Here is a 23843-nt window from a genome sequence, read left to right on the forward strand (position 1 = left end):
TTAATCCTATATTCTCTCCAATCAATAGAGATGAGTTATGTTTCTTTATATGCATTAATACGCACAAAGAACTTAGGTCGTCTCTTCTCGCTAGTTTAGAAGTTTTTAGCCTCGATCTAGTTCACGTGACATCTAATACTAGGTTAGAGTTGATCTGCTATGTAATATAGCTAGGTGGACACTAGGCATTCACTATAGCTATAGGCAAATTAAGAAAATACTCGTGTAGTACGAGTATCTTTGAACGAGTATGTGCTTGTTTGACAAGGATCAACAAGGCAGCACGGGTAGACGCGTCTCTAGGTAGCTAGCTAGCTTATACATGCACCATTTGTTTAGCGAGTGTGCGCGTGAGACACCCATATATAGAGTCAATAGAGAGAGAAGATAGAAGTTGACGGTACGCATCTGTAGCGAAGACGACAAGCGCATGCATGCATATGCATGAATTACATTGGAGGCGAGACGAGACGAGACCACCGCTTTTTTCGACAAGTTTGGGCACAAGCATGTGATGTGCCCGCACGGCGCACGACGCTCCATCTCGATGCTTGCTGCTGGCCTCGCACAAGCAAGCATGCATGCATCATGCATGTGGGGTGTGTAATAATCTATCTCGTCAGTAAGGAACCATGCACGCATATATATAGTCCTTGTTGTCAACCTCGAGCCTCAGGAGAAGAAGAGAGGCACCTGGTCAGGTAACGTTCCTATATAATGCTCACATGGATGCCTCTCTCTCCTAGCCTAAATGTAGTGGTGGCCGGTCTGGTCACACAATATAATCCGGTAGCTAACACTAACGTAATACTCCTACTCCTATGTATAGTAGTTACTAGTTAGCTCCTTAATTAATCTAATATAATGTGAGTTTTAGATCATTAGCTGACTCATCTCCTTGACAAAACGCGTAACACTAGCACACGTGGAGTCGGATTAACATCATGCAATAAAGTAACCATAATCGAGAATCAAAATAGCATGCTTGATGCTGCACCTACTACGCGTATTCCGATCGATCCACGACGCGTAGTCGGTACTAGCTCTTCCGCAAATTACTAGCTCACTAGCTATACCACGACGAGTCTGCAGCGAATGCTGCATTGTCAATTGTGAAGGACCGGAAACGGCGACCAGAGGGGGGTGAATGGGAGCCTCAAATTTCTTTCGAAATCTTCGACCACTGTCCCAACATCAATCCCCAAAAAGCATACACGAAAGACTTGATGACCACGACCCTAGAGAAGGGTGGATGCTCCCTCAGAACACAGCGGGTCACCACAGAGCAAACGGAACACAGATCAAAGCCCAAACGAGCAAACTCCCAAAAGAAATCAGCACTGCTCCTGCAAATATCGGACACGTCCGGTATTATATCGGACACGTCCGGTATTTTCCGGACACGTCCGGTATGGTATCGGACACGTCCGGGATTTTCAGCAGCAGGCTGACCAAAAGAGAAAAATCCAAAACCCCATCAAACGGTGTCCAAAAATCATGAAATTTTAACCATAGCTCTTTAGACACCAAGGGAAGGTCTCCACAAAATTTCAGCTCAAAACTCCAAAGTGAGAAATATCGGACACGTCCGGTATGATATCGGACACGTCCGGTATGAACGAGTAGTTTCTCGGGAAAAATTAAATCAAGCCATATCTTGATCAAATCAACTCCAAATGACTTGAAATTTTGCACAAGAGTTCACAAGCGAGTAGAAAGGCAACCTCTAAAAGATCATAGCCCGAGACAAACTCTAACTCCGTGAATCGAAGGAATTGAAGAAAACCCCCAAGAAATAGGTCAAGAACTAAAATTGCCCGGATCTACGATCTCGTGAGGAATTAGTGGATTTCCTTCGGTGGAAAGCTTCTACTCATGTCACTGATCGATCCAAGGCAACAAGAACGAACCAAAACCGTCCCAAATCGAAGAAACAAGAGGGGAAACAAGAAGGGACAAAAGGAGCTCGTGAAGAACACCAAAATCACATCAAGAACACAACTAAATCATGAATCCCGGAGGACATACGGTGGTTACGGCCACCGATTCCTTCAAAACCAAGTCACAATTTGAGTTGTGGACCTCTCTCATACATGGAAGCAAACTAGAGGAAGAAACCCTAAAGGAGAAAATGAAAACTGGAGGAGGTGAGGGAGATGGGGGCTCCCTCATCCTATTTAACAGGGCTATTACACATTCCCAGTTTTGCCCCTGGATACAAATAAGTTGAACCGCTAAGCCCAAGGGCGTTGTTGTCCAACCCGGTGTAATCTTGATCCGACGGCCACCGCGCCTTCTCACCGGTAGCTTCGCCTCGACGCGAACTCCCCGATGCCGCCACGTGCCGTCCGTCCCTCCTCGGAACCTCCGCCCGGGTTTTGAGGCCCAAACCCGTAAACCGTCCATCCGATGGTTTTGAGGCCCAAACCATCAAACCGTCCGCGAGTAGCGTACTCCATACGCGTCCCCCGCCATCCGACGCGTGTCACCGCCGTCCTCAACCGGCCGGCCCGCCAAGTCCTCCTGAGCCTCGCTCGACTCACGCGTCCGCCGTCTTGACCCGGTCAACACTGTCACTCCATGTCTTCTTGCACTTGTCGATGTCCCAAGTGTCAGCCACCATGGCTAGTCACCTGGCCTCTGGGTCCCTCGGTCCAAGCCTCACGTCCGTCCTTCACCGCTCCCGGTCTGTCGGCATGGCACGTCCTCCTTGACCTTCACCTCGCCGTCGACCACCACATCCGAGCTCCACACCTGCACAACACAAGCCAAAAGACATGTCGCACACATAGCTTTCGCCATGGTAGGGTTAGTCACCACTCAACCTACTTCGTGGATCACATTGACAATCACTCATCACAAAACGAACACACAAGGGTACTTGTCAACCTTGTGTTCGCAATCTCCCCCTTGATGAGTGCATTGTCAACACCAATACACGAACAACTTGAGCAAAAGAAAAAGAAGAAGAAGAGAAAAGAAAGAACTCACCCAAATGACCAAAAGCCAAAGAAAAGCCAAAAACTGGGTCATTTGAAGGTGAGCAAAACTTGGTCCCCAAAGACATGGGCAACGGCTCGACGCAACCAAGTAAAACAAAACTAGCCCTCAAGAAGAGGCAACGGGCTCAACACCACTAGCAAAGCTCGAAAAACCGAAAAACTGCTAGACCCTCCAGAAGAGGCAAAGGCTCAACACATCTAGCAACACACCTCAAATGCAAAACTGCTAGACCCTCCAGAAGAGGCAAAAGCTCAACACATCTAGCAAAACACCTCAAATGCAACTCCCCCTGAACAAGTGCAATCTCTCTCAAATGAATGCATATCGCTCAACTTTAGGTGACATTGTGAGTGTGGAAACTTCTCCCCCTTGTTGACACATGCACTTATCAAGCTAGAGCCCAAAGATTGCATATTCCCCTCAAATTATGCTATGAATGCAGAAATGCACGAATGCAGAAGCTTCAAGATTATAGTAAGTAGATTGAAAAGAGGCTCTAGTTGATGCTGTCATGTATATATAGCAACACATACAAGTGCTAGCAAATGCTCAAAGTGACCAAATGAGACGAAATATGGCATTTAAGCAATTTTGATCAAGTTTGAGCAATTTTAAAAGAGGGTTCACCACCAAAGGAGCACATAGCAAAAATAGACAGGAGATCGACCTTGTGCTACACATGTATGCAAAGTGAACTACCCCAAACAAAGTTCACACATCATGTCATGAGACAAACTTGTGGTTTGATCAAATTTTAGACACCAATTGAAATTTATCAGAGTTATGCAGCTTATTACCAAAGTTTGTCAGACAAGTGTGTGCGGGAGGTTATCTGTGCCACCAAAACCTGACTTAGCAACCATGTCAAGCCTATGCCAAAAGCAATTAGAAGCTTAAGACAATGATCTCGGTATCCATTACAGAGCTCAAGTTCACCAATAAGTGCAATTTGGAGCTGTCTCGATACTCTGACATAGGATAGTACAGACCCATCCCGATCTTTTCAATTCACTTAGTTTGATTTTCAAGTTTTAGCACAAATTCAAGTTTCTCAAGCAAGTGTGTAACTCAAAGTATGAGCTGTAGCAACTAAGCATATACATGAAGCAAGAAAAAAGATCTCAACACATTCTACACATGCTAGTGCCACAAGTAGTGGTGAACACATTTCATGTTTCAACAAGTTTTAATCAAGTTCACAGTTTGGAAAATAAGCTTAGCTCATAACATGCATCAATTGATCAAGAGGAGCCTAAGCCAAAAGCACATCATGTATATCCATAACATTCCCAACAAGAGCATAGTGTCAATCTAGCTACTATAAGGATGAAGCTCAGGATGCAATATGATACATGATGATATGATATGCAAGTATGATATAAAAACAAAAACAAAGACTAAACTACAAAGAAAAGCAAAACTAGAATACAACAACCAAAGTTCCCCTCCTCTAAAAAGGGAAACAAACTCCAAGCTCCCCTCGCAAGCGAGCAAACTGGGCTTGGTCAAGTGGTTTGGTGAAGATATCTGCGAGCTGGTTTTGGGTATTAATGTGGTGCAGATCAATATCACCTTTCTCATAGTGGTCACGCAAGAAGTGAAAGTGGACTTCTATGTGCTTTGTCTTTGAGTGAAGGACTGGGTTTTTGGCTACACTTATGGCACTGGTGCTGTCACAAAACAAAGGCACTCGCCTAAACTCTAACCCAAAGTCTCTCAGAGTAGCTATCATCCAAAGCAACTGGGAACAACAAGCAGCAGCAGCAACATACTCAGCTTCTGTGGTGGATTGGGCAACGCTAGACTGCTTGCGAGAAGACCAAGACACAAGAGAAGATCCAAGAAACTGACAAGTCCCCGAAGTGGACTTCCTCTCAACACGACAACCAGCATAATCCGCATCAGAATACCCACAAAGAGAAAGGGAGGAGGAAGCTGAAAACCAAAGACCAAACTCGGGTGTGAAACGAAGGTACCTGAGGATCCGCTTGATGGCTTGACGATGAGACATGCGCGGAGAAGACTGAAAACGCGCGCACAAGCAGACTGCGAATTGGATGTCCGGTCTCGTCGCCGTTAGGTACAGCAGGGACCCGATCATGCTTCGGTATTCCTTCTGGTCCACGGCTTCTCCCTCCTTGTCCTCATCCAGGGCCGTCGTGGTTGACATGGGCGTCGAAAGAGGCTTGGCCTCACCCATATCAAATTTCTTGAGCACGTCCTTGGTGTACTTGCCTTGGTGCATGAACGTCCCCTCACGAGTTTGCTTGATTTGCAGCCCAAGGAAGAAAGTCAATTCGCCCATCATGCTCATCTCAAATTCCCTGCTCATAGTATCTGAAAACTTGGCAACAAGAGCATGAGAAGAGCCACCAAAGATTATATCATCCACGTATATCTGAACCAAAAGGATGTCTGTGCCTTGCTTGAGGAGGAACAAAGTCTTATCTACGGAACCCATCCTAAAACCCTTATCAAGCAAGAAAGCTTTCAAACGCTCATACCAGGCTCTCGGGGCTTGTTTCAAACCATACAAGGCTTTGTGGAGTTTAAAAACATGGTTGGGGTACTTTGGATTTTCAAAGCCAGGGGTTGCCTCACATAAACCTCTTCCTCTATGTACCCATTCAAGAAGGCGCTCTTTACATCCATCTGATACAGCTTGAACCCTTTCGAAGCTACAAATGCTAAAAGAATCCTAATGGCTTCTAGACGGGCAACAGGAGCAAAGGTTTCTTCATAGTCTATTCCCTCTTTTTGGCAAAAACCCTGAGCCACTAATCTCGCCTTGTTTCTCACCACCACCCCATCCTCACTCTGCTTGTTCTTGTAAACCCACTTTGTACCTATGGGGTGGCACTCTGGTGGAGGTGGAACTAAAACCCACACTTGGTTCTGCTCAAAGTTCTCTAACTCCTCGTGCATAGCATTAACCCAATCGGCATTAGATAGTGCGTGTCCAATATCTCGAGGCTCAAAAGAAGCTACGAAAGCAGAATGAGCGAAATGGGAAATATGATAAGACTTGGAACGCGTTACCCTTTCGTCGATGTTGCCGATCATGGTCTAAGGAGGATGGCGTCGCTGGATATGTCGAGGTGCACCCAAAGACGAAGTCGCCTCCTCCTCATCCACAGCTGGGGCCTCCTCAGTCGATTGAGGAAGCGGCTCGCATGGACCCCATGAAGTAGAGGTAGAGGGCTCGGGGCCGTGAGCCGAAGTGGTCGAAGCTGGCTCGATCGGGGCAGCCGGTTGAGATGGCTTGGGATCATCCCAATCGACGTCATCGTCATCCTCAACAAAAATGCTATCACCCATCTCTTCATCACCTGCACGTTCAAAGACCAAAATAGAAGAGGGCATGGTTTCGTCGAAGGTGACTTCACAAGTCTCCATGACATGGTTAGTCTCAAGATTAAGCACACGGTACGCATGTGAATGAGAAGCGTAACCGAGAAATATACCGTCCAAAGATCTAGATTCAAACTTGTCAAGATTACCTTGCTTAAGAATGAAGCACCTACAACCGAAGACTCGAAAATGACTCACCTTGGGTGGACGCCCAAACCGCAATTCGTAGGATGTCTTCTTTAAGAAAGCACGAAGAAAAATGCGGTTTGAAACATGGCAGGCGGTGTTGATGGCTTCAGCCCAGTAACGCCTAGGAGTCCTATGCTCATCGAGCATCGTCCTGGCCATTTCAACCAAAGTCCGATTTTTGCGCTCAACAACACCATTCTGCTGAGGGACATAGGGCGAAGAAAACTGATGTTCAAGACCCAAGGAAGCACAAAAGGTGTCAAACTGAGAGTTTTTGAACTCAGTGCCATTGTCACTGTGGATAGCTCGTATGGCATTCTTTGGTAACTCAGTTTGCAACCTCAAGATCAAGTCACGAGCATGAGAAAACGCTTCGTCCTTGCCCTCCATGAAAAACACCCAAGAATAACGAGAAAAATCATCCACGATCACTAGAACGTACCACTTCCCTCCCTCTGACCGAACCCGAGCCGGACCAACAGTGTCCATATGGAGTAGCTCACCGGGTCTCGTGGTCATGACCTGAGTCACTGGAGGATGGGAAGCAGCCACCATCTTTCCGTGGCGATAGGGATGGCATACCAGATCCTTCTCTAACTTAAGTTTGGGCAATCCTCGGATCATGTCAAGAGAACTCAACCTCACTAGGAGATCGAAGCTCAAGTGACCAAGTCTCCTATGCCACTTCCACAAATCAGAAGAAGATCCGGCAACCAAACAGCGAGAAGAACCGAAAGACTGAGAGAAATCAGCTCTGAAAACTCGGCCAAAAGGAACGATCTGACAAACTAGATGTCCCTGAGAATCGAGCACACGAGAAAGTCTAGTCTTAAAGCGCACCTCAAACCCATCTTGAAGGAGTTGCGAAACAGAGAGCAAATTAAAATGCAGGCTTGAAACCAAAGCAATGTCCTTCAAGATAAAAGACTCATTGACCCGAATGGTCCCACGAGACAGCACCTTACCTTTGCTATTGTCCCCAAATGTGATGTACTCCTTGTATTGCATGGGGTCGAGGCTGGAGAACCATTTGGAACTTCCGGTCATGTGGCGCGAACAGCCGGAATCAACAAGCCACGTGTTCTCTAGGCCTCCGCTCTCGTTTTCGTCGTCGTCGACGTCGACGTCCTTTTTGAGCTTTGCTCCACCGTCAACCGCCATAGTGCAAAACCCACCACGGTTTGCACCGGCGACAAAGCAGAGACCGTTGAGCTTGTCCTCGCGCTTCTTCTCGGACTCATCGTCGGTCGAGGGACAAGAAGAGTGATCATCGTCGGAGTCGTCGTCGAGGTCGCTGAGGGAGGCGAGGAAGGCGCGTTCTTGAGCTTTGGCCTTCCTGCGGTACGCCTTCTTGATCGCCTCCTTGTCGAAACCGCCCTTGGCCTTGTGCTTGCCAGAGGTGTAGTCGCGCTTATCCTTGCGCTTGCCGGAGTCATACTTGTTGATGAAGGGCTTCTTCTTGGGGTAGTGCGCGACGAAGTGGTCCGGATCTCCACATCCATAGCATCCCTCCTTCGGGCCACCACTGCGTCGGCGATTCAAATGGTTGTTGTGAAACCGAGAGAACCGACTGATGACGAGTGCCAACTCATCATCCCCAAGAGACTCCAGCTGCTCCTCTATGACTGACATCAAGCACGACAAAGAGAAAGAAGCTTGTGAAGGGTTAGTCAATGAACTTGAACCACTACCTGAGACCAAAGCCATGGTTGGTGCAGAGGGATTCTTGAGCTTGGCTTGGGTTTGGTAGTCGATCTCTGTGGACTTGAGCTTGCTGAAAAGCTCGTCAACAGTGAGGGTGTCGTAGTTGGCGGACTCGATGATCGCCGACACCTTCACATCCCATACCTTTCGATCAAGGGCATAGAGAAGCTTGAGCGCCCTCTCATGATCACTATAAGGTAGGTTGGCCTTGTTCGCTTTCATTTTGTTGACGATAGTCTGAAAGCGGGAAAACATGGCATCGATGGACTCGCCATCAAGCTGAGAGAAGTTCTCGTACTCGCGCTTGTACGTCTCGTAGAGTCTGGTCTTGACCTGTGCGGTCCCCTCGTGATAGCTCTGAAGCCTCACCCAGATCTCTCGAGCTGTAGTACAATCGGAGACACGCTCGAACTCAGAAAGCGAAAGACTCAAGAAAAGCACACTGCGAGCTTTGCTATTTGCGTTGTGCCGATCCTTGTGATCCTGGGTGGTACGGGCCGCGGTAGGGAGCACAACGTAAGTAGCATCCTCGCAAATTTCCCAGACGAGCCAATCAATCCCCTGGAGATGCGCAGACATGCGGATCTTCCAATAAGGATAGTTTGACCCATCGAAGTGCGGTGGTTTGCCAGAACCACGCTCCATGTCGCCTTCGTGGATCACGGACCGATTAAGGTGGAATGATCCTTAACCGGCTCTGATACCAATTGAAGGACCGAAAATGGTGACCAGAGGGGGGGTGAATGGAAGCCTCAGATTTCTTTCGAAATCTTCGACCACTGTCCCAACATCAATCCCCAAAAAGCATACACGAAAGACTTGATGACCACGACCCTAGAGAAGGGTGGATGCTCCCTCAGAACACAGCGGGTCACCACAGAGCAAACGGAACACAGATCAAAGCCCAAACGAGCAAACTCCCAAAAGAAATCAGCACTGCTCCTGCAAATATCGGACACGTCCGGTATTATATCGGACACGTCCGGTTTTTTCCGGACACGTCCGGTATGGTATCGGACACGTCCGGGATTTTCAGCAGCAGGCTGACCAAAAGAGAAAAATCCAAAACCCCATCAAACGGTGTCCAAAAATCATGAAATTTTAACCATAGCTCTTTAGACACCAAGGGAAGGTCTCCACAAAATTTCAGCTCAAAACTCCAAAGTGAGAAATATCGGACACGTCCGGTATGATATCGGACACGTCCGGTATGAACGAGCAGTTTCTCGGAAAAAATTAAATCAAGCCATATCTTGATCAAATCAACTCCAAATGACTTGAAATTTTGCACAAGAGTTCACAAGCGAGTAGAAAGGCAACCTCTAAAAGATCATAGCCCGAGACAAACTCTAACTCCGTGAATCGAAGGAATTGAAGAAAACCCCCAAGAAATAGGTCAAGAACTAAAATTGCCCGGATCTGCGATCTCGTGAGGAATTAGTGGATTTCCTTCGGTGGAAAGCTTCTACTCATGTCACTGATCGATCCAAGGCAACAAGAACGAACCAAAACCGTCCCAAATCGAAGAAACGAGAGGGGAAACAAGAAGGGACAAAAGGAGCTCGTGAAGAACACCAAAATCACATCAAGAACACAACTAAATCATGAATCCCGGAGGACATACGGTGGTTACGGCCACCGATTCCTTCAAAACCAAGTCACAATTTGAGTTGTGGACCTCTCTCATACATGGAAGCAAACTAGAGGAAGAAACCCTAAAGGAGAAAATGAAAACTGGAGGAGATGAGGGAGATGGGGGCTCCCTCATCCTATTTAACAGGGCTATTACACATTCCCAGTTTTGCCCCTGGATACAAATGAGTTGAACCGCTAAGCCCAAGGGCGTTGTTGTCCAACCCGGTGTAATCTTGATCCGACGGCCACCGCGCCTTCTCACCGGTAGCTTCGCCTCGACGCGAACTCCCCGATGCCGCCACGTGCCGTCCGTCCCTCCTCGGAACCTCCGCCCGGGTTTTGAGGCCCAAACCCGTAAACCGTCCATCCGATGGTTTTGAGGCCCAAACCATCAAACCGTCCGCGAGTAGCGTACTCCATACGCGTCCCCCGCCATCCGACGCGTGTCACCGCCGTCCTCGACCGGCCGGCCTGCCAAGTCCTCCTGAGCCTCGCTCGACTCACGCGTCCGCCGTCTTGACCCGGTCAACACCGTCACTCCATGTCTTCTTGCACTTGTCGATGTCCCAAGTGTCAGCCACCATGGCTAGTCACCCGGCCTCTGGGTCCCTCGGTCCAAGCCTCACGTCCGTCCTTCACCGCTCCCGGTCTGTCGGCACGGCACGTCCTCCTTGACCTTCACCTCGCCGTCGACCACCACATCCGAGCTCCACACCTGCACAACACAAGCCAAAAGACATGTCGCACACATAGCTTTCGCCATGGTAGGGTTAGTCACCACTCAACCTACTTCATGGATCACATTAATAATCACTCATCACAAAACGAACACACAAGGATACTTGTCAACCTTGTGTTCGCAAATTGCCCTCGCTATATATACTGACTAGCTAGGGCAAGCTAGCTTATGCAATTGGCCAGTTCTTGGCGGTCTCAGTGGAGGGCCCGTAAGGGCATGTGCTCCCATGTTGTGGATAATTGATGTGTATCAGAACTCGTATCAGGAGAGAGACAATGTACTATTGCCTGATGCGCAGAATTTACTTTGCCCTTAGTGGAGTGGTAGCGGTAGCCGGTTGACGGTTCATCGATGAGATCGGGGTGGCAGTGGCTCAAAATACAGGAACGGATAGTTGAAGGTTAAGCATGTTTTATACTAAGAGCAAGTACAATAATTGACTTATAGTCAAGAATGTTGATGTTGGAGGAGAGAAGAGAGCTTAACTCTCATGCAAGTAACAAGCCGAGCATAAAAAACGTATGCCGTGGTGGGCATACATATTAAGTGAATATAAAAAAATTTAAGAAATAGAAGGCAGGACATAGGTAAAATAACAATAAAAAAAGTTTCTTATAAACAAAAACCACAGTTGTAGAGTTTGACTCTTTCAACTTAGCTAATAGTTAAACACTTAGTTTTATTATTGAACTTGCTCTAATACATGCTACGACGACTCTAGGCCGGCTACACATGAGCTAGCAGCAGGTGCAGTGCAATCATGAAATTGAAGTTCTCACGTCTGTCTTCGAAGTTCAAACAGAGAGAGAATTATTCCAGAAAAACGGTCGTCAAAGGGAAAGCATGGCCAGTCAAAAAGGTACCCATGGAGTGGAGTAACAATGACAGCCTATGTAAGCTAGTAAGCTAGCTAATCTGTCGTCGTCGTGTAAACTTTAGATAGCATCTCCCTCTAGCTACAACCAGTACAGAGAATAGAAGGTCACAATGCAAGAGGTGAGAGAGGGCGAGGTGACGGCGACGCGCACACACGCAGGCATGCAGCCATACGATGCAGTCCGACCAGTCAGCAACACGTACGCGCGTGCGGTCGACGTCAAACCCGCTCGTGTGATGTGTGATGCATCATGCATGGTGAGGACTGCTAGTACATGCCGCTTGCCGCCCGCGAGCCTCGTGAGGCGTGCCCGGCCCTGGCGGCCCATATCATGTCGAGGACGACGAGGACTCGAGGACGAGGACGAGGACGAGGACGAGAGCAGTGGTGCAGAGCATGAAGACGAGATGGCTTTCTCTGTCGTCTCGTCCTGGTCCTCCTGCGGCGACTGGTGCCCGCTCGTGGCTTGCATTGTGGCCGATTTTTTTTTTTTTGTCTTTTTTAAAAAGTTTTTTACAAATATGCGCCAGAGGTATTCTTTTCAAATCTGAACCCTTATCTTGACGTCATCGTTGGTGGCGCCAAGCTTATATGTCTCGGTGCCAAAGGTTTGGCGCCTAGGTCTTGGGCTGACATAGCCATCGACGCAGATGTGGCTGTGACTTGGCAGACACCTTGGCACCGTAGATCTTGGCGCCGAGCTTGACGCCAAGATCATTGGCACCGTACCCTGTCTTAACTCCATTCCTTTGTCTCTTTCTCTCTCTCTACCGCTCCCGAGCCAGGGCGCCGCCACCGCTGCCGCACCGCCGTGCCCCGCCACCGCACGGAGCCCCGGTCGTCCCGCGCTCGCCGCGCGGAGCTCTGGGCGTCCAGCGCCCGCCGCGCGCTGCCCCTCCCGGCCCGAGCCCACGCCGGCCCTAATCGTGTCAGTCGCCCGCGGCCCCAGCCCGTTTACGCCGCCTCGTCCTTCCCACCTTGCCGCTTCCACCGCACGCATAGGCGCTCCCTCCGGCGACCCCGACCATGACACGACCCCTGCTCCCAGCGCAGCGCGACCTCGCCGTCGATCCCCTCCTCCGCATCCCCGTCCTGCTCCGGTCCCGACGTCCGCGTCCGTGTCGCATCCCCGGCCTGCTCCGCCTGGCCACGACCACGGCCCCTGCTCCGACGTCCGTGAGCCTGCCCCTCCTCGCCCGCAGGGGAGGGGCTGGTGTCATGCTGTAAGGCCGCAACAACTGCTAGAGCTCTGTTTGTGTCGACAGAATATCGTTGGTAGTCCACCGAGGGGTATCCCGCGATGGTAGATTTGTCGGTAGGGGTGCACGTAATCAGGAACCGGATAGTGACACAAGGCGCAGAGACAATGATTTAGACAGGTTTGGGTCGTCTGATCGACGTAATACCCTACGTCCTGTGTCTTTGGTGTATTGTATTGAGATATAGTAGATAGATCTGTCCACTAGGGGACCCCTGCCTCTCCTTATATACTCTGGAGGGGTAGGGTTACAAGTAAAGTATCCTATTTGGTACTATACAATAGCTTGCGGTGCACGCCGAGCAGCACCGTGCACGCCTTGATCTCACTACTAGAAATGTGTTCATCAATGATGATTCACTCGTGACGATTACTAATTTCGTCACAGAATGAGAGCATTCTATGACGAAATGTGCAGGTTCGTCATTAGTCACAAGTGACGGAGCTTTGGAACGAAGAATAATGACGAAAACGAAATAATCGTCATACAATAACAAAACTAAATCGTCATTGATTGTTTGGCTCGTGTACCACCTCGAGGACATGGGTCCAGCTGGACCTGCAGCCTTCCCCCTCCATTTTTTTGCAAAAAAATAGCTCACTGAGTGAGCTTCGAACCCGCAACCTGCTGCTAGGTTCATAGATGCCTTACCAATGGAGCACTCGGCCTTTTGTGATTAAAATGTGCATATTTTTTTTATTTGTAAACTCCATGGTAATTGAATCATAGATGATGACATGGCGCCGTGGTCCCACCAGCGGGTCCCACACCGAGGACGTGGCGGAGCGGTCCCACCATCGGGTCCCACGTCGATGACATGGCGATGCGGTCCCACCAGCGGGCGTGGCGGCGAACACGTGGCGCTGTGGGCCTAGGGTCCAGCTCCACCAGCGGTCTGCCCCTCCCTTTTAATTTTTGCAAAAATAATCCCCCGTAGGGGGAATCAAACCCGCGACCTGCCGCTAGACAGGGAGGAGGCGTTACCGCTGGAACTCCCGGACTTTTGTGTTTATGGCTAGCCTGTTTTTATATTTGTACTTAGAACATGATATCATGTTTTTTTTGTTTTGTCGATCGAGTTGATGGGCCATACGTGCGTGGCGGCTGGTCGCGTAGACGTCCCATACGTGCGTGCATAGGTATTGTGGCGCCGCCGTAGTTCTTCTCCTGGGAGGCCAGTACCGATCTGGCGATCTACGTGAGCCGTCGCTCGTCGCTGGCCAGTACCAATCTGGAGATCTCCATCTCCTTCTCCCTGCGTCCACGCCGACACCGTCGTTGTCAGTACGCGCGTGGGACAGAGCAGCAGCGACGGCGAGCAGAGCTGCGCGTGGAGCGCGAGCAGAGGATTGCCGAGTACAAGGTTTGATTTGTTTTACATATATGCATGTCTTTGATGTGTTTTTGAATTTTGTTGAATTTATTACTGGAATTTAAGGACTGAGTACAATGTACAGATGGATAGAAGCTGGATTTTTGGGACACAATTCACACCTGCATATGTGAAAGGAGTTGAAGAGTTCATGAAATTTGTCAGTGAAAGATACCCCGAAGACAGCCACATACTTTGTCCGTGCAGCAAATGTCTTAATCAAACTCTGCGATCTCAGGATGATGTAAGTGACCATATACACATTTATGGGATGTCAGCTACATACACCAGGTGGATTCATCATGGGGAGTCGGTAGATACTGTAGTAGTTGAGAATTTGGAGCAGCCAGAGGTCGAAGGAAGTGATCATGACTTTGGGATACATGTGGATGTGGCCGATGATGATTATGATGAGGATCACGGAGTACCAGAGATGATAGGAGATTTGTATGCTGCGGCAAAGGCTGATGGAGAACAACCAAGGTTTGCAAGAGTCCTTGAAGATGCAAAGAAGTCACTTAGCCCGGGATCTAGCCATTCGAAATTCTCTTTTCTGGTGAGGATGTTGTATATCAAGTCTCGTTATCGAATTGGCAATACAGGATTTTCCATAATGATGAAGCTGTTGTCATCGGGATTCCCTCAGAGTGAGTTGCCAAAATCATATGATGAGGCCAAGAAATATCTTGGAGAATTGGGCCTTGGTTACGAAAACATCCATGTGTGCAAGAACAATTGTGTGTTGTTTCGGAAGAGGTATGAAAAAGGGAATGTGTGCCCAGTATGCAAGACGTCTAGATGGCAAGATGAAACTGGGAACAAGAAGGTTCCACACAAGGTATTGAGGCATTTTCCACTTTTGCCAAGGTTGAAAAGAATTTTTGCTTCAAAGCGAACTTCTGAGGAAACACAATGGCACAAGAAAAAGAGGACGCCAGTCGACAATGTAATGAGCCATCCAGCTGATGGAGAAGCATGGAAGGACTTCGACACGAGGGAACCATCCTTTGCAGATGATCCGAGGAACCTGAGGCTTGCCTTAGCTACCGATGGATTCAATCCATTTGGCAACATGAGTACGCAGTACAGTATGTGGCCAGTGCTTCTGACACCACTGAATCTCCCACCATGGGAATGCATGAATCCAGCAAACTGCTTTATGTCTTTACTCATCCTAGGTCCAAAATCTCCAGGAAAGGATTTTGATTTGTTCCTTGAGCCCCTAATTGAAGAACTGCTCGATCTATGGAAGGGTGTCAGTACCTACGATGCATGCACTGGTCGGAAGTTTAACCTTCGTGCTGCCGTGTTGTGGTGTATACATGATTTTCCAGCGTTGAGCACGTTATCAGGGCGAACAACAAAAGGGTATTATGCATGTATTCATTGTGATAAGGATCCGTTGTCTCGGGCAATAAGGAATAAGATATGTTACATTGGACATCGTCGTTACCTTCCACGGACACATGCATGGCGGAGAAGCTTGGCTTTCGATGGTAAGCGTGAAAACAAAGAGCAACTAGGCAAGTTCACTTTGGAGGAGGTCCTAGAGGAGCTAGAGAAGGTGAAAGATGTCAGGACAGGGAAGCATCATGAAATTATTGGAAATAAAAGGAAGCGCAATGAGGGTCCAAAGATTTATAGCCGCAAAGTTGGGTTGTGGAGATTGCCATATTGGAAACATTTAAAGCTTCCACATAATCTCGATGTCATGCACATAGAGAAAAACATATGTGAAAACATTCTTGGCACATTACTCAATGTACAGGGCAAGACCAAGGACACAACCAATGCTAGGCTAGTACAGGGCAAGACCAAGGACACAACCAATGCTAGGCTAGATTTGCATGATATGGGCATAAGACCTGAATTGCACTTACAGCAGCATGGCAACTCAGTCATTGCTCCACCTGCTCCATATGTCTTGGGGAAGGATCAGAAAACCGAGTTATGCAAGTTTCTCAAAGGTATCAAGTTTCCTGATGGATATGCGGCTAACCTAGCAAGATACATAAGTGAAGATGGTTCAAAGGTGCAGGGAAAGCTTAAAACACATTCTTGCCACATACTCCTGCAAAGAATCATACCTGCTGGCCTAAGAGGACTGGTGAGGAAGGATGTATATGAAGCAGTTGCAGAGCTCGGGACCTTCTTCAGGGAACTATGCAGTAGAAATCTAAGGATTGATGTTGTCAAACGGCTAAAAGAAGAAATTCCATTGATCCTATGCAAGCTTGAGAAAATCTTTCCACCTGCCTTCTTTGATGTCATGGTGCACTTGGCCGTCCATCTTCCTGATGAGGCACTGCTTAGAGGACCTGTTTAGTACGGATGGATGTACCCAATAGAAAGGCAGCTAGGCACTTTGAAGAATTTTGTAAGGAACAGGGCGAGGCCGGAAGGATCAATTGCTGAGGCATATATGGCAAGTGACACATTGACTTTTTGTTCTAGGTATATGGAGGATATTGATAATAGATTTAACCATCATGATGATAATGATGGAGAGATGCCATTGCCTGATGACGTCTCTGTTTTTAAGCATGGTGTTACTCTTGTTGGATCTAATAGGAGCCAGTACATTGATGATGATGTCCTCAATAAGTTAGTTTGGTATGTGCTAAATAATTGTGAAGAAGCTGAGGAATATTTGGAGTAAGTATCTATTATATGTTTTGGGGATTAGTTTTTGTTTAATTTCTAAATTTTCAAATTATTCTTATGACTTAGCTTTGCCATGCAGCTTGTACAGGGACGATCTTGTGCAGCAAGGTGCGCTTGATGTTGATAAAATGGTTGAACAAGGATTTGCAAAGTGGTTTAGGTGCCATGTAAGTCAGTACACATTGTGTTTCTAGGTTTAGTAAATGCATTAGTATCCATATGTAATTGGTTAACTGAGTACTTTTGTTGCAACAGATTGAGAACAAACATAAGAAGCATCCAGAATCGGTTAGCGAAGGACTGTGGGCACTGTCATGTGGCCCAGATCTGCGAGTTAAGACTTGTGCATCTTGCATAGTTAATGGAGTGCGGTATAGCACTATGGATCGTGAGAAGTTCTTTCTGACACAAAATAGTGGTGTAATGACTGAAGGTTCACATGATGGGAACGACATAGATTTTTATGGAGTCCTTAAAGAGGTAATTGAGTTGCAATATAACTCAAATCTTCAAGTCCGTCGGACGGTGGTTCTATTTCGACACGATTGGTTCAAGCAAGAAGGCAAGACGACAGGCCTTCGAGATGACATTTGTTTTTTTGTTTTTCCCACATTTGTTGTGTTTATTATTTTTCTATGTCTCTATAGTTATTTTTTGCCAGATTTTTAATTAATTATTAATATATTATTGCTTAATGATTTACCTCATTGATCTTCAAACATCTTATTACATTTTTTAGATATTATTGTACTTATTTGTTGAATGACTAAAGGATAAAAGCTTTAAGCTACCTTGTGACTAAGTGAGAGTTGTTCATGCATGTACAAGATGTATAGTACCATTTTGTCGAAATCATTTGAAACTTTAATGGGATGTTTATGGAGCCAAACAATGATGCTGTGTGCATCTGTGCAATTTTTTGACCAAGTTTACCTATTATTGTAATTTTTTGTTGGATTAGTGAAGGATAAATGTTAAAATACCCTAAGCTAGCTAAAAAGATCTAAAGCCTTGCATGGACACCTCACTTTGGTGTATAATGATGATAAAAAAGTTTCAGCTAATTCTAACAAAGTGGTCAGGATCATCCTGACAAAGTCATACATGTCTAACATATCTCCCTCTAACTAAGTGAGAGATGTTCATGCTTGTACGTGATGTATAGTACCACTTTGTCAAAATCCTTTGAAATTTTTATGTCATGATCATACACCAAAATAAGGTGTCCATGCAAGTTTTTAGAATTTTCTACATAACTTAAGGTATTGTAGCTTTTATCCTTTATTTATTCAACAAATAACTAAGATAATAACTAAAAAATGTAATAAGAAGTTTCAAAATAAATTGGGTACCATAGGGTCTTCCGGGAGGGAAAAAATGCCACCAAAAAAATGCCGCCTAAGACTGATTACCGCTAATTTAGCCATTACCCCCACTCCCTCCTCACCCCCGGCCACTCGTCCTCCCCCCCCCCCACCACATTTCACCAACCCTAGCCGCCACCGCAGGAACACAAACGCCGTCGCCCGTCGCCGAGGTGCTTCCTCGCCCACGAGCTGTGTCGTCATGGACTAGGGGTCGCCCGCACCAGGTCCGCTTCCCCGTTGACGACCACCGCCGACGAGCACCAGGTCCGCCCACACCAGGTCCGCTTCCCCGTTGACGACCACCGCCGACGAGCACCTGGTATACATCCGCAATGGTGGCAACCAGGGGTCAAGGTAGGAAGAGACCTGCACAACAAGATCAAGGTAACCATTTGGCTATAGATTGAGTTAGGCGTATGTGATTTATTTTGCTTTTTGTCTTCCCAGATTTTCCTGTGCAATTAGTAATGCATTGTGAACCCAATTTGTCTTCCCAGATTTTCCCAGATTGTGAACCCTAGCCACCACCGCAGGAACCCAATTTGTCTTCCCAGATTTTCCTGTGCAGTTAGTCTAAACTTTAGGAGCTGATCCTTAGAATTTGACCCAACAATCAACATATGTATCTAGAATTTCTGCCTGTCGTATCTTGATCTGTCAGATTAAGATTTGCTTCATCTGTATATTTGAATCATTTTCAGCTATACACATACAAAATATTTTGTATATATAAATAGTTAAAGCTATGTGTTTAGAAAAACAAAAATGATTAGCAATTTGGAAGGGGAGAGCAATTGTCGGTGTTTTTACCATCCGACTAGTGACCAACGTATCCAATCAGAGGGGTAGCATATGGGGAACAAAGTTATCTTGATTCAGGTATGGGGTACCATAAATCCAGCAGAAATGAGCTTTATCGCTATGCACTGTTCGCTCCAGAGAGCGCGGGATGCTGATGATGTTGATGATGGATCGGTTGCTTTTCGCCTGGATTGCTTGGATTATACACACACACGTGTGTGTGTGTGTGTATAATATACATATATATGTTTCGGTCACTCCATACAACGATAAAAAGGCGACGCAGCTGTAAAAAGCATCAGGCTATTGCACTAAAATCTGGATCAGTATAGTAAATTACCAACCATCAAGCGCTCACAAAATTCCTGAAATTCATTATGAATTCGCAGTCAGTGACAATTTTCAGAGAAGTTTTCGAAAATGAAATATCACTTATATCAACAACGTCTTCATTTTGTAACAAGCTTATGTAATTTCTCGATGCAACTGCTTGTTTATTTGTTTGAATGGTTCAAAGTAGCATTCTAAGGTTTGGCTGTTTTTTCTCGAGTTTCTTTTTCTAAGGATAGAATATAATCATGGGACTGGGCCTCTTAAGCATCTACGCTACATGCTAGAGTTCACCTTCACCATTGCAAACTTCCTATACCAATCAAGTCAACCTGGCATATGCATAGTTAACTGTCAATGTAAAATTCAGTCAAAATGATTGGCCTAGACTCTAATGGAAGTAAATTTAAATAAACCAAGCACACGACTCTATTGAACCTAAGTAGTCAGTGGTTAATTTAAAGCATCATGCTTAGCAGCACAAAGTATTCAAGACTAAGGCACAACGTATTCAAGACTAACAAAGTATTCTAAACACATAGCTTTAACTATTTATATATACAAAATATTTTATATGTGTTGATTGGAAAATAGTAGTTCAGTACAAGCTATCTTCAATTTTTTCACAGATTTTAGAGTAATTGTGCTTCAGTACACAAATACCTGTACCTCTTAGTTCTTTCTGACCTAATACTTTTTGCCTATAACCTATCACCTCTTATCCCTTAGCTCTTCAGCAGGCACTACTAGCTCCTACCTCTTATCTATCTACCATCTAGTATTACTACCTCTTAGCTCTTAGTTCACTCCTTTTTATTTTCTAATAGACACAATTTGCTTGTTTTTGTAAGAATCTGAAAAAACTGATTATGAGAGACGCCGGGATGCACGCGTGGCGAACAATTTCAAGAAGATGCAAGATTTCGGCCTGAAAAATCTATCTTTACAATTTAATAACTCTGTATCACTATCTGCATCAAAGAAGGGGGGAAAATCAGCAAACAAGAAAAGAAATAATGAAGATTCGGATTCATCGGAGTATCTCCTTGAAGATGATGATCAAGGAGATAGTGATGATGATGACACTGAATCTGTTGAGCAGCCACAGCCCCTGGCAACTAAGGTGTTTCTTCTATCTTCAAAGTACTGGATGGGGAATATTTGCATTGCATTTGAGTGTTTTTAATCTGTTCTTCAATATATGCCTTTGCTTTTAGATGCATCTTGTTTCTTGCATACCTGTTCTTTAATCCACAGTTTCTTGCATACCTGGATGGGGAATATTTGCACATGACTTACTTGATTTTTTTATCCACAGTTTCTTGCAGGGTATAGTCGGAAAGTCCTAGCTTCAAAGAAGAAGAAGACAGGCCCCACCATGGCGCCAGGAGTTAGGGCTAGTAAGAGAGTGAGGGCATCTCAAGGATCACAGGTTCAGCCTCCTGAATCCCAAACAAGATCATCAAAAAGGCTTCTTATTTCGGCGAGAGATGGCCAGAATGTAGAGGATCTTACCAATGGTCATGATGAAACACCACCACAAAGGTCTTATACAGATGCAGAGGAAGGCGATGGAGCTGGTGGTCAGGACAATACAGCTGAAGAGGAATTCAGTGGAGGTGGTGCTCAAGACAGTACAGGTGCTGATGAACACAATGTAGCTAGAGAGGAAGACACTGAAGGAAAGTTGATGTTTCTTTGTCATTCTATTATGCCATCTGGTTTGCTGATCTGCATGAAACTAAAGCATTTAAATCCAAATTGTATTTTGCAGCTCCTTCACAGCGAGCCCCAAGGAGACCCAGGCCACCCACCAAGGGAGCACAGCTGGACAGGATGACTAAAGCTATGGGAAGGAGAATGCCCATAGCTGTTGCTGAAGGGAAAAGAAGGCCTCATGAACCTGTTCAAGCAGCCAAGTTTGCATCTGAGGCTGGTGTCATCATTAGGGATAAGGTCCCTGTCCTAACTCATTGGAAAGATTACAAGAGAGATGATCGCTATTACAAAGACTTTGTGGGAAAGCTCTCTGTAAGTGCATTATTGTTTCTATGGTAAACTTGTTTATCTGTTTAACCTGCATTGACTAACTAAATATGGAATTGTCATATGACTAGGGGCGCTTGGCCATTAACCCTGAAGACAAGCCAACAGAGGAAGCTTGCACTGATATGCTGCGCTCTGGGGTGCGGCAAATGCGTTATCGACTGAAGAACAAATACTTCAATGGTAAACTTGCAAATGAGATTCCCACAACTTCTCCAGTTGCATGCATGTCTGATGCAGAGTGGAGGGTACTGGTTGCAAAGTGGTGTAATCCAAAAAACATGGTACGGGTATCTTGTCATATATTCTTTCTCATTCAGTTTCCAAAGATCTTCTCATTTGGAACCTATGATATCATCTGACATGTTCATTCTCTTGTAGGAATCATGTGAAAAGAACAAGCAGAATCGCAGTAAAGTCAAGTATCATCAGGCTACGGGTTCTCGCAGCTATGTGGCACACTTACATGCATATGTAAGTAAAGAGTACCTTGTACATATTTGCACTAACCAACTTATTTTGCATTTTATCTGACAACTTTCCTGTAATTGATTATCTATGAAACAGAAAAAGAAGAAAAACAATGCAGAACCAAGCACAGAACAAAATGAAGAACTTGATTTGGTGGAGGCCTTCAAGACCTGCCATACCAGCTCCAAAAATGGTCTCAGTGAACCAGCAAGAGAAGCACTTGTAAGTCCCGACATCTGTTTCGCTGTGCCATTTTGTTCATTAATTGGATAACATGTCCTATTTTAATCATTTTGTATTCTATCTTTTGCTCAAAACTGGTCATAATCCAACATAGCTATATACTTGCTAAATAAGTTAAGTACTAACTGAAGGCTGTTCTTATTTCTGGGAACAATCTACATGCAGTCATAAATTCATATTGCAGTCATTGATATACTAGATTAAAACTGCAATGTATCAAACAAGAAATGGCTGAATGGGTTATTATCTTGGATGGATATGAAAATGGAAGCAACCTAACTGCAGCCAAGTCTCTAAAGCCCATGCTTTTAGTTATTCTCATGTGCTTTATGTATGTGTATTATCTGCTAAACCAATCTACTGAACAATCTGATAACTGTGCTCTGTTAATACTTGATAGATGTTGACTGGAAATGAGATTGCATTTAACTGAGAACAATCTGAACTAATTGTGTCCACATGCTAGGTGATTTCTGATTGTTTCATTGTAGAGTAGCTGTGCTTTATGTCAGTAAGAATCAAACTACAGTTTACATAATGTTCCACATAACAAATCAGATAAATTGTACTACAGTCTGTCCATTTTGCTAGGTTTGCTTCTACCTCTCTCTAGTACACATCTTGCTATTTATATTTTTAAAAATACATCTTGTGTGATATTTGCACCTCAAATTAATGCAATAATGATCAACTAATGATGGGTCATTGCTGTTTCAGTCAAATATGGAAGCTTTGAGGGGAGAACCTATTGCTGAAGGTGAGACAGCAGTATCCAGTGTGCAGGTTGTGTCCCAGGTGCTCTCCCAGAACAGCTCAAACCATTTCCTCAAGAGTGTTGGCATCAAACCAGTGGCATCCTCCAAATCATCATCATCAAATGAAAACGAGCTTCGGGAAGAACTAGCAGCTAAAGCTAAGGCTGCTGTACAAGGTGAAATCGACGATCTCAAGAAGAGAAGTGAAGAAGCTGAGGAAAAGCTGGCGAGGACACAAAAGGAGATGGAGGAGTACAAGAAGCTGACAGAGATAAACACCAAGGTAATGGAGGAGAACAATGCGCTGCTCAAGCGTATCTTGGCCATCAACAATGGTTCTTCGACATGAGCGCTGCGCGTAGCTGCTGGTTGATGAAGCAAGGGGTCCGTGCTAGTGATTTTGCTTATGCAATAACCTATGTTGCTGTTGCTTGCCCACTTTTTAATAGTTGCTGTCATAACCTATGTGAACTGAGATGAAACTAGTACATGGAACATGATGTCTAGTGAGTTATATGTGAACCAAGTTTAGTATTGTTCATTAAGTTGATGGTACCTATGAATACTGGATCTGTTAAGTTGATGGTAATTGGAATACTGTGATCTGTTGTTTAGCATGTGCACCTGTGATGAATTTTGTTACCTTTTTGTGACGATTTTGTAGTCGATTCTGTGACTATTTTGTAATCTATTAAGTGACGAATTTGTAATCACTTCAGTGATGAAAATGAGAGCCAATCATAGCAAGACACGTGGACTACTCATAGCATGCCCTGTGGCCCAATAAAAAGTGGACACGTGCACATCCACATCCCTGCCACGTCAGCGGCCACGTAGTCCGACACGTCACCAGCCACGTGCCAAGCCACGTCACCTGAAACGTGGACGCACCACGTGGACAGGACACGTCAGCTGCCAGCATGGCAGACGCCGTCTGGCCACCTAACAGACGGCAAGTTATGACGAAAAAGGGGCTACATCAATGATGAAAATGCATCGTCATAGAAAGAATACTCTTCTATGACGAGGGCCATTTC

General features: G+C 45.8%; 2 protein-coding genes across 2 annotated transcripts; both read left to right on the top strand.

The window, feature by feature from the left end:
• The first annotated feature begins 14214 nt into the window (after positions 1 to 14214).
• On the top strand, positions 14215 to 16455 carry LOC136537496 (uncharacterized). The gene has a single exon (XM_066529448.1). The coding sequence runs from the start codon at positions 14215 to 14217 to the stop codon at positions 16453 to 16455; it is 2241 nt and encodes a 746-aa protein (XP_066385545.1).
• Positions 16456 to 21127: 4672 nt separating this feature from the next.
• Positions 21128 to 23155, top strand: LOC136540786 (uncharacterized). The gene is made up of 5 exons (XM_066532805.1): positions 21128 to 21322; positions 21409 to 21621; positions 21719 to 21811; positions 21905 to 22030; positions 22769 to 23155. The coding sequence occupies exons 1-5, from the start codon at positions 21128 to 21130 to the stop codon at positions 23153 to 23155; spliced, it is 1014 nt and encodes a 337-aa protein (XP_066388902.1).
• The last annotated feature ends 688 nt before the right edge of the window (positions 23156 to 23843 follow it).

Source organism: Miscanthus floridulus, chromosome 2, assembly GCF_019320115.1.
Source record: "Miscanthus floridulus cultivar M001 chromosome 2, ASM1932011v1, whole genome shotgun sequence".
Lineage (NCBI taxonomy): Eukaryota > Viridiplantae > Streptophyta > Magnoliopsida > Poales > Poaceae > Miscanthus > Miscanthus floridulus.